Source organism: Bacillus rossius, chromosome 1, assembly GCF_032445375.1.
Source record: "Bacillus rossius redtenbacheri isolate Brsri chromosome 1, Brsri_v3, whole genome shotgun sequence".
Taxonomy (NCBI): Eukaryota; Metazoa; Arthropoda; class Insecta; order Phasmatodea; family Bacillidae; genus Bacillus; species Bacillus rossius.
In genome coordinates, this window is record NC_086330.1 from 282,646,705 (window position 1) to 282,659,079 (window position 12,375).

General features: G+C 35.7%; 1 protein-coding gene across 3 annotated transcripts in view; it reads left to right on the plus strand.

Annotated features, from left to right (window-relative positions):
• The window catches only part of LOC134527662 (merlin), a 124,862-nt gene that overhangs the window by 63,981 nt on the left and 48,506 nt on the right, over window positions 1-12,375 (plus strand). For all 3 annotated transcript variants that reach the window (XM_063360536.1, XM_063360535.1, XM_063360534.1), the window contains 2 exons: window positions 1,997-2,103; window positions 8,299-8,428. In XM_063360536.1, coding sequence (XP_063216606.1) covers window positions 1,997-2,103; window positions 8,299-8,428 — 237 coding nt within the window. The remainder of the gene's footprint in view (window positions 1-1,996; window positions 2,104-8,298; window positions 8,429-12,375) is intronic.

Here is a 12,375-nt window from a genome sequence, read left to right on the forward strand (position 1 = left end):
TGTATGGATCATCATTTTGTTCATAGTTTCCAGGATTATTGTTATTCTTTAAACGGTTTGTCATGGCATTAAAGAACATTGAAAATGTATTAATAAAAACCTTGTTAATACCAAACTGTCATTAATACAAAGTGTTTTCACAGTCCCCAGAAATTACATAGGAATTATAGTGCAAACGAATTTGTTTAGAACATAAATATAGTTATTAAGTTATACAAAGTTGTTTTTGTTCCAAGGGTAAACAATTGCATGTATTTAAGATGGTTTCGAGGACATACGCCATTGCTGGTTACACTATATGTCGTAAGAAAACTCAATAATGGACAAAAAAGATAAATATACAAAAAAATTGAATATGCAAACACACAGACAGCAAGCCTAAATCAACTGATGTAAACAAATTTATATACATAGTACATAAAATTCAGTGGAAGGAATTAATCAAAAAATTATTGCAGCACAGATGGACATAGTGGGCTAACAATGATGAGACAGTAGCAACAAGGACAGTAAATAAAGACTAAACGAGACCTTGGACAACGACACTTAACAGAATTTGTGGACAACATGATGACGACAGAGATGCACAGAGGCGAACCATGCAATTTGACAAAACAGATACTATTCTGAACACCACAGAGTCTGTTTGTGCCTGAGTATGGAAATAAACTCTGTTCTCCAAACATCACAACTGTTGTCTTAGGAAGTCTACTGTGTTCTACTGTGTTGAAGCTAGCATGCCCTGTTACGGGTGTGCATTGTGGGGCGTAAGTCAATAGAAACATGCACTCAAGAGCATGCTATTTTAGGCCAGTAACCAGGTTTGGCTGTTGGTTATTATTCTCGAAAATTCTTACAGAGAACATCTAAACCAAATACTAAGTGAAACGCATGTCGTTTGTGAATTGACCTTGAAAGTTCACGAGCTTATGTCAGCTGATGAAGGTTTCCCAATTAGACTGTAGCGGCACATGAAGTGCTTCACCACTGTGTTGCAAGGTTGATTAATTTGTGAAGAGGAATAATTATGTTTCTGTTAAGAAATAAATTTTAGTGTGATTTTATTTTGGCGAAAATTTCAAATGAAAATTTAACACTGAGCTCAGGTTAGAAACTGTGCGCCGATGAGAACTTTTAAGAGTTTTTTTTTTTATTGGAGATTCGGTTCCCTTCAGTAAGATTTTATATATTAATTTTTTGAAGTATGAAATAAATTTACGTGTTGCAGGCCATACATTTTTTTATATTTTTGTAATGTATTTATTTGAAAAGTTACAGCTCTTGTAATTTTGTGAAAGTTAATTTCAGCTATATTAGTAAATGATTTGTACAATATATATTCCATTATAGAGTTAGCTATGGCTGTAATCCAAGATTTGGTTTCATCATTGTACTCAAAAGCCAATGTTTGTCTTTTACAAAAATTATTTTTCAAATAAAAGTTTATTCCTTAACTTTCGTTAAGGTTCTTCTATTTGTTGTCTTCCTTAAATAATTGTTTAGTGTTTTTAAATAATTTGTTTGTAAGGACATCTATTGATCAGAACAGTGTGTGCAAAAGTTACAAATTCACGAAAAATTTATTTTTAAAGTTTTGCATTTTTTAAGGCTGCTCCCAGGCAGGTGTCCAAATTGCGGTGGTTTACTTTAAGGGTGAGAAGCTGTCACAATGGTAGTATTGGAAGTTGTGCAATAATTTTTTTTTTCTGTGTGGAAATATCACATGTTTTGGTCAACAAAAATTATGAATTGTTTGTGGGTTTTGCTTTTCACCCTAATTGTATTTGTTTTAAAACTAGCAAGAGTTTTTTTTAGTAACCTGGTGGAAAATCCTATACTGGAACTACCAATTTAGGTATTTGATTTTAAGATGCACTTTTTTAAAATCTTTTTGTATTTAAAAAATAAAAGTCATCTTTCATTCTTTGGCATCCTCCATTTACTAAATTTACTAGATTCAGGACAACTAAGGACCAAGCTAATGTTGTTGTGGCAGATCCTGGACTTGTGTATCGGCAACCATGACCTGTTCATGCGGAGGAGGAAGCCGGACTCCATGGAAGTCCAGCAGATGAAGGCTCAAGCCAAGGAAGAGAAGTCGAGGTGAGTAAGTGATGGTGCATGGAAGAGAAGTGGAGGTGATTGAGTGATGGTGCATGCTGTGTTGGTGCCAGAGTAAATTGTCACGCCATGCGACAAGCATTCGTGCACAAAAATTCACTATAAAGTAGGAATGGGCCAATAAAATCCTCAAATACCATCAAACCCATTTGTATTTGAGGGATTTTATTTTCGAGGAAAAAAGGTTCTAAGAAAAATATAAAAGGAAATAAAGTTAATTAAAAAAAATTTAACACTTAAAACCTCTTTTAAGTTTACTAGGTCAATTTTTTTTTTCATACCTATCCCCTTACTATTCCCCAAAATATTCTACTTGATACCTAGATTCATATTCGAGGGATGTATTCAAAGTACTCTTTGTGATTCAAATTTTAGATTCGGATCCAAGAGAATTAGGATTTGACCCATCACTACTATAAAGTAGGGCTGCTCTGATGCCCAATGCTGGTTTTGAATATCGGCTGATAGTCAGCTCTGAGGTGATACTTAGGTATGGGTAAGGGTGTCTGAAAAATGGAATAAAATACGTGGACAACTTTTATATAAATATTTGTCTTCATACCTGCCAACTTTTACGGATTGTCCGTAAGTTTTACGGATTGTAATTTTTTTTACGGTTTTACAGACGTCTTTAATATCTTACGGATTAATTTTTGTGTGGTGGTTTATTACCATTCACTGTACCGGCCATGTATACCTGCCAACTTTTACTTTACCGGCCATGTTACCGACGCACCGACGGAAGGCGTAATGAAAACAAAACAAGAGATAGTTATTTGTATATGGTTTGGACTGGACGGTCTACAGTCGTTTTTTACTTTCCGCAACGAAAAAGTGCTTCCTTAAACGGAGGAACGGACCACAATTGTGACGTCAGCCCTACCTCCTTGGACTGTTCCTTGTTCCTTATATTATGTCCAAAATGGCTGACTATTGTTCGTAGTTCCAATGTAGTGCTGTGCAACCGTTTTTTTTTTGTGTGTATCTACGTGGTGGGAACCATGAGTAAGCTAGCCAAGAAGAAATATATTCAGACTTACCGTGCTGCGTATAACAACGAATTCCTGTGTATTCTGAAATCGAAAAAAGGAGAAACTTTTGTGTTTTGCACAGTGTGCCAGTGTGATTTTAGTATTGCTCATGGAAGTAGGTCCGACATAACTACACATGTTAAGTGTCCTAAGCATAGGAAAAACGTGCTTTCCACAGTAATTCAGAATGTGAGTGCATTTTCAGTATGGTAAAAAAAAAAACCAATTTTGGCCGTCCATGTCATCTGAAACTTTGCAGTCTATTTCTGTGTTGAAATCAAGGAATTGTGTTTGTTATGAACAAAGGTTTACCTCAGATTTATTAGGTAAAGCAAATCAGGCAACTGCTGCACATTCAAAGTCTTAAAATTGCATCAAGGATGATAATCAGGCGATGACTGAAATATGTAACAAACATGTGATATAGCAAGGTATGTCTTTAAGTAATCTTGTTTAGTGAATACTATTGCTTTTGTTTTGTACTTGATCATTTTGCTTTTCATATGCATGCTGTGTAAATTGGCACATTCTGGATAGGTTTAGTTTCCCAGTACATTTACAATATTGGCTGTATGAGGTTTTCATTCTAGGCCATCGATATGCCCTTCATGTCATTAGAAAATTAGCAGAAACCAAAGGAAATAGAAAAATGGAAAATAATTGCACATAAAGCATGTAAAAATTCGCCGCATTTGATTTACGATACATTTTCCCAATTTAAAAGTTTTCTTGATGACCAAACTAAAAAGTTGGCAGGTATGTGTCTTTGTTTAAAAGATTATTTAAGAAATGGTTTTTATAAACATTTACTAAATGTTCAGTTAATATGTAAATGTGGCAGTATTCATGATCCCATAGTTCAGCAGTATGATGTGCAACACTGCCTCAAACTGACCACCTCATGAATGCTAGCCGGCAGTGAGCAAAGCCAAGCTGGCCGGCTGGTGGTGTGGCGACACTACCCTCGGTCATATCTGGTTTGCTGCTAGGACAAAGAACTACCCTCCACTCCCTCGCACAGCCACCACGACCTTGCACCCCTCCTCTTCCTCTCCTGTTGTGTCTACTTGACTTTATGTCTCAGAGGCTGTGTTTTTCTTCATGGCTTAAAACTTTTGGGGAGTTTAATTTATAATGCTGACCTAAGTATTTTAATTTTATAACCACATTAACGTTAAAAAATGTTTTTTTCAGTGCCTTACAATAACATCCCACTCAGACAGAGATGTCTGTGGGTGCAACGGCTGTCCTGTCAGAGCTCATGCATCTGTCCACCCTTCTTGTTCCACAAGCAGCCACCTCCCTCCTCACTCAACAGTCCCATTCTGTTAAGGTTATGCATTCAGGAAAATGTTATTCAAATTAAAATGAGTGATCGATAGTACAGGAACTAATTTATAATGCTGATAAAAAATAAATAAGCTTGTATGTCACCCTTAAATCCATGATGCAGAAAACAAGACTAAGCAGAATAAAAATTTTCGGTGGCGCTGTCACATTATTTCTACAGAGTGGTGTTGCTGGGCCAACGATTTATGCTGCAACTAGACATCTGCGAAGCTTCAAGTATGTATAACTTTAAATTCAGAGTAAAAAAAAAGTGAATAGATTTCTTTTTACCTAACAGAAGCAATACAAGTAAGGTCTCAAATTGCAGTGTTTCATTTTGCTTTATATGCAATATTTAACTTTCCTCCAGGCATGGAATTTGTTTCTTTGTAAAGAAACTATCTAGTTAACAAAGCAACACCTGTAAACCCACAGATAATTGATATCAAAGTGCTGTGCGTGGTAAAATATGACAGTTAATAAAAATATAGACTCGTTAACCATTCCCCGGTTGCTCTCTTTTGAGAAATAACGGTGATCTGTTCCTTTTCCGGAATTGGAAGCAAGTTTCTGTTGCTGTCACCAAGTCTTACCTTGATGTGAAACGTCATTTAGGTAACTGTCAGTTAGCACTACACATAGAACATAGAATTGGGTAATGGCAAAAAGTTCTGGGATGTGCCTTCTCTCTTGTAACAACACAGCTGACAGACAAGTAAATCAACTTAGGTAAATTTTATTCTCAACCAAATTTATAATATTACTTGGTATTACTCACCAAAATCATTTATACAATTTAATGACAAGATAACATGCTGTTTTTTTTGCTTTCATTTCTTTTTCAAGTATTTAAGAAACCTAACGTTTTTGTATTTATTAGGAATTTGATTAAGATAGAAATAAATAAATAAACACGAATCAACAAAATTACTACCTCAAAATAACAGATCAGGATATCAAATATTATTGATTAATCAACAAAAAATTATTAATGACTGTTGAAATACACTATAAAGAATATTTGTTTAGTAAAGCTAAATAGATAATAATAAATTAGTTTTTATTTAATTTTGTATACTGTATATGTTAAATGTAATCGAGCATTCTAATTAACTGATTTTGTGGTCCTTCAAATAATCACCTTATCATTCTGCTAGATTCTGCCAATAGGCTACATAGATATACTACAAGGCATTCATAGGCATTGATAATGTTCTGCAGTGGAATGAGTGAACAAACACATGACCGTCTCTCCACGACGCGAAAATTAAACAGCACGGACCTACCTCACTGTAATTCGTAACCATATTGCCACAAAGTGAAAATAAAAACAATATTTCATGCACAGGATTTGTTTGAACTTTTTTTAACTAGCTTATTATTCTTAATGGGACTTAACATACATAATTACATTCTTGTGGGCTCGTAATTATAATACAGTGTGTGATTTAGTAAATGAAATAATAATTTATTACAATTAATTACCGTTTCAAGCTAAAGCGTGAAAGCTTTATACCAGGAAAAAATATTTAGTTAAACAGCTAAAACAATACTTATACAACACTTTAACAATATTGATTCACACCAACTAATTAAAATAATGATTGAAAAAACACAACTTTATTGTGAATATGGCCTGTGGCTTGGTGCACAACAATAAGCTCAAACCCTGTTGTGTTGCCTTGTGCTCAAATACTCCCTTAAGAGATGCCAGCAAGTTGGCTGGCATCAGGCGCCAGTGGGTTTCTACCGCTGCGACCCGCCTATCCCTGCAGCATGGTAAGGTTCAACCTGAGCCGCATGTCACCACATGAAGCCCGCTCAAGGAAATGAGTCCCGACGAGTTCTCTGCACTGTCCGCAACCTATTAGCGTCAGAAATCATTTCACAATGTTTCACGAAAACATTGCATTAAAATTTGGCCTTAAAATTTTACTCCCATCTAGCCCAAAAAAGTTTCACGTCAAAAAAATTATGACGCACAACATCGAAATTGATTGAATGTAGCCTACTTATTAAAAACAAAAAACAAAACTAGCTTAATCTTAGATGGCTTTTTCATTAATAAAAAAGTTATCTAGTTTCACATTTGAAACCATAATTTTCAAATCATAAGATCATTAGAGGATATAAGACAATAAAAGGATAGTTGAAAAACTACACGCTCTATTTTCAAGCAGCGTCACTTAGTTTATTTGTACCCTTTCCCTTGCATGTGCTTAAGGCAGGTTGTTTGTTGCCAGGCCTACCCCTGAATAACACTCTGAGGTATGCAAAAAGAGAAAACAAAGAGCCAACTGAACATGGCACGCAGAATAAGTTTCCAGAATCAATAAATACTGTAATTTAATTTATATAAGTACATGCTAAATTAAAATATCTTGGGCAGTGGTAACAGGATAGGCAGGAAGAAAAAATTGACCTAGTAAACTTAAGATGTTCTAAGTGTTAATTTTTATTTTTTTATTTCTTCTAATATTTTTCTTTGAATCTTTCTCTTTGATATTCAAAGATTCATATCATCATATTCCACATAATAGTGATACCTGCTTGGATTGTCACGCTTCCAGGCAGCTTCCAAAATCCTGCAAGATTGAGGAGAGAAAATTAATCAGCACGTAAACATACTCTGTTCTAATACTGAGAGAAGACGGGTCAAGGGTGTGTTTGAGAAATTAATTAGCATAGTATAGTAAATCCAAAAGTAAGTATTTCTTCAGACTTTAAACAATTTATTCAAAGCAGGCAATAATTTTTAATTACTCAGCAAAGTTAGCCACATCTCAAATTAATAGATTGGATCAGGGGCAAAAAGGCCCATCTACACAACCAAGATAATTGTGGAAAAAACATATAGTTTACATTTAATTTAGAACAGTTGCATCTCAATTGTCATGTAAAAAAGTATATGATAAATACATTCAAAATCCTTAGGGTATAAAAAATAAGCTCACATTAGCCAGAGCGCAGCTTTGTTACTACTTCAACCTTGTGACAGTGCACACATGTTGTATTTACTCCAGGGTACGTATATAAATTCCACGTGAGTTATTAGACATTTTAAGATTACACATAGCATTCAGACTGTCACTTGTGCAGGATGACTAGAATATTTAATAATCAAACGGCTTAGGTACTGCAATAATTTTAACACAAATTTCATTAGTATACAAAGAGAGTTCAATGAGTATATATATGTTACGCATGCCTTTCAACAGCTTCATTAACGTATGATCAAACACTTGCAAAATGTGGCAGCAAATTAACCTCTTGAAAATTATTTACAACAAAATTTATGACAAATATCAAAATGAGAGATACTGTTTTCCTCAAAATATGGTAACTGTGGAGTTTCTTTTACAAATTTATTCTCCACAACCTCTTGCCATAAAATATATATCCAGATTACTTATATAACCATGTTATCAAGTATGTCCAAGTCGCCATACCCTACAAGAGACCTGATCTCTGCATAACTTGATATAATCGTACGAACAAGACTCGTTACAAGGCTCAAGCCCAAACATACTCTCTGCTCTTCCTTGTGGGCAAAATTGAAATCATGTCAGTAGATTCATTTTGTATTATGTTAAATTCTTCTTGTTAAATATCAAAAAGATAATGCGATAAAAGAAATAAGTTACAAAATTTAATTGACGGTCCCGAAATAGGTTCAACAGGTACCTGAAGAAACAAAGTTAGTTATAATGCTTAAACAAATTTCCTTTGTATCTTGCAATGACGGTCACTGGGGGCCTCAAACTGTAGCATGTGGCAGCTCATGTAGTGAAGTGTGATGCGGTGTTGGTTGTTCCAGGCGGCAGATAGAGCGCAACAAGCTGGCACGGGAGAAGCAGTTGCGGGAAGCTGCGGAGAGGGACCGGGCGGCCATGGAGCAGAGGCTCATGCAGTACCAGGAGGAGATCCGACTTGCCAATGAGGCCTTGGTAAGTTCCCTTGTTTATTCTGGTTCCAGTATCTGTAAAAGAAGCCTTTATTTGTGCAGACACGTAGTTTTGTCATACAGTCAGCTCTCTTCAATCCATCATTGTTTGAGATGCACATTCTGTAATCAGGCACCAACTGATCTTCTTGCGTTTGGTTTTTTTTTCGGGTGGATTCAGGTGTTTGTTAACTTAATCCACCAGATTGTGCTACTGTGCTGTAGGCATTTTTAGTTCCTAAATTTGTTTATAATATATAATGAGTTTTGGAAAAAGAGATTCAAATTTCTTTACCTAATTACTAATTATATGACCTAATTACTTGCTAGTGTCCTTGTAACAATATATTTATACAGTAGAACCCCGATTATCCGCGACTCGATCATCCGATTCGCGGATTAACCGCGATTTATGTCCATCAAGTCCAATTTTTTAGTTACATATAACCAATGATTCAAAATGTATGTAAATGTTAAAATACTTTGCAAAATGTATGTTGGTCAAAGTACTTTGACTCAGTTATGTTTATATACACAGAAAGTTTAAAAAAAATACTAGTACATACATACGTATGTACATAATATTTTTGTGTTCCATGTTACGTGAATAGATTATACACTGGTGCGCGATGCCACGTCCGCATGACCGGACTGTACACTCCCGCGCGCAGCACGGCGCCGTGCCACAGAGTTTACCCGGCGCATGGAGACAGTCCATTCCATTAGTGTACGTTGTTGAAGCGTGAAGGTGGTGATAATTTTATGTATTGTAACAGTGATCTGCATTCCGACGGATTATACCGTTGTGTTGTGCGGAAGTGTTGAGCGCAACATTTCATCATGTCATCAAATGAACAGAAAAGAAAGCGAGTGGTACTGTCCATCGACAGCAAAACAAAAATTATAGAAAGATTTCAGAGTGGAGAAACGATTGCAAACTTGCGACTGAGTTTAATGTCGGTAACACAACAGTGCGCGACATCATAAAAAATCGCGAAAAAATCCTTCAGTTTGCTTCACAGGCTGACACTTCAAGTGGATTAAATAAACGCAAGACGATGAAAGAATCCACATTTAGCAGCTTGGACACTTGTTTGTTTGAATGGTTTCAACAGAAAAGGTCGGAGGGTGTACCATTAAGTGGCGTAATTTTATCACAGCAGACGTAAATTTTTTTAAAAAAACTAGGCTTGACAGAAGAACCATTTTCCTGTTATATTACTTCTCCGTTATTTTATGAGCACCGACTGTACGGAAGTGTGTGTGTTGCAACTAGTGCTTGGCACGCAAGATAAATTCAGCCTATCACTTGCTGACGCGGCGCAGTGATACGACGGTGTTTGTTTATTCAAAACTCAGCTAAGAGTGAAAGGAGAACAGATATAACGACCCCTCACGGTTCCTGAGATTAGGGTCGTTATAAGATTTCCGACCCATCTGCAACACTAAGTCATAATAGGCCGTTTTTGCACTAATTCCACGTTCAGCAAGCTAAAAATAAAAAATCTAACATTTAAAATTCATATAAATAAAGGGTGATAAAAACACCGTGAATTATACGAGACAGAGACACCGTTTCAAAACCATCAAATCAAGTCTCAATGCACTGGTATGAAAAATCTTATCTCGAAAAGAATTTTGAAGGCAGTCGTTCTGTAAAACAATAACCAGCCCGATGGTGTTACTGACAACAGAGCAATGAGCTAAGTGTGGCAGCGTCGCTTACGGGCGATGAAAAGAATGCGTGACCTTGGCAGCTATCAGCTGTCTTGGGCCCTCGGACTGGCGGGCGGCTAGTCACACACCTCGGTGCAACAACGACTCGCGTGCCCACGTCTCCGCACACAAAAGACTTAAAAACCACTGCTGCCCAGCACTAAGCAGTCCGCTTCTATGTCAACAACGCACACGCACACAAAGCATGTGTATATATGTAATCTCCGAATGTCCACAGATGGCTGTCTGTGGGCTAATGACCTTTGAGGCAAGCATGACTCGGCTAACCGCGATTTTCGATTATCCGACTCACTCGTCTCCTTCATTAACACGGATAATCGGGGTTCTACTGTATTTGCAACAGTTTCACATAGGGATGGGGCGAATCCTGATTTCCTCGAATCCGAATCCTAACTCGAATCCTCGACTGGAATTGCCGAATCTCGAACCCAAACCCGAATCTTTTAATAGATGATGTCCACATATCTAATGTAAGTGAGATGTATTCTGCTTGCACTAAAAGTCCCTTGACTTTATCACATGTAGTTTGGTACATTTCTGGTATAAGTGTATATAAAGACAACAATTTTTTCTTGAGAAATTTCAGTTTTAGTACAGATTAGCGGTTAGGATTTTTTCTATAAATAAGCTAGAGGTCTGCGAGCCTAAGAATTTTACTTCGAGCTGAGCTCGAGCTTTTGTGGTACAGTTACACTTTTGGGAAATTATTTTTATCTTAAACTTAGTATCATGTTTGAATAAAGTATTAAAATGAAGTGGGCTTATTAATTTTGGGTAACTATTTCTAGGGGTGTGCGAATAGTGGATTTTGATGGTCGAATAATTTCGAATCGAATAGTAAAATTTTCGAATAGAATGCGAATAGTTTCGAAGTCGAATAGTTGTAATATATATATATATATATATATATATATATATATATATATATATATATAATGTTACTACACTGAACAATGGCGGGTTTTTATCTATTTAGTTTATACAAGATATTTTCTGTGAATGAAACCACAAAAAAAAAGTTCACTTAGAATTTTAAGAGTTATTGAGGACATGAATTTTTATTTCATATATAATAATATTTAATAATTGTTATCTATTTTATATATGATGCAAATATTGGTCCGAATATAAGGCGACCATTTTTACATAAACGAGAAATGAGAAAATTGGAAGTCGCCTTATTTTCGCACCCAAGACGTCAGCACCGCAAACATTAGTTCCAAGCTGAAATCTACAGTAGAAACATTTTGAAACAAAATGTTCACGATTTTTAGATTAACAAAAACTTCGTTAGCTCACACGGGGAAAACGATAAATCCACCCAATATTGCAGTAATTCACAAGTGTTTAACGTTGAAAATTAAAATATTTGTTCTTAAGTAAAAATGTGAATGTTGAAGCATCTCAAAATGGAAACATTTTATTACACATATCATATTTGTACTTTGTGTACAATCGCGTGTTAACATTGACGTTAATTTAATTTCAGATTTTTAACGGAAAATTTGTACTACAATATCACAGCTATTTTCAGAACGATTGTTTACGTTTACAAAACATTTCGGAAGTAATGTTTGGAAATTCATGGCTGCCAAATCTTTCCACAATATTTCTTTGTTGTAAAACGAACATTGCCGAACACGCACGAAGACGCCATATTTACAGGAATTTGGTACGTTGCTTCAAAAGCTATTTTAATAATTTCACAGTAATCCACTCTTTATTTATGTAAAAACCTCTCAAACAACATAATTATCTTAGATTATTCTTTAAACTTCATAGGCCAGAGACTCTCTGTCAGAGAGTAATATGGAAAAATATTCGCGGTCACGTCCCCGAAGTTATTCATGGCCGTATGATTCACCATGGCAGCTAGCCACTTGTTTTGTTCCGGCAAGCTGCATTCTTTGGGCGCGGTTACACGGGACCCTGAACTACTTCAGGTGAACATGTTTAAGTAAACACGTTTACAAACGCGAAAGTGTGCGGTTACACGGTAGTTGCTGAAAAGTGTGTTTAGCTCTAAAACCGATTGTCTACTGTCAACGAATGACTGTGTTGTTGATCTCTATTTTTTAATTGCATCCAGAAAACGCGGGATTTTCTCACTTGTTTATACAGCATTATCAGCAGAAATGAAATGTGTTTACATATTGCTCAATATTTTTTTACAAATCGGGAATTCAAACATGCACAGTAAAATTTTTAAACTTA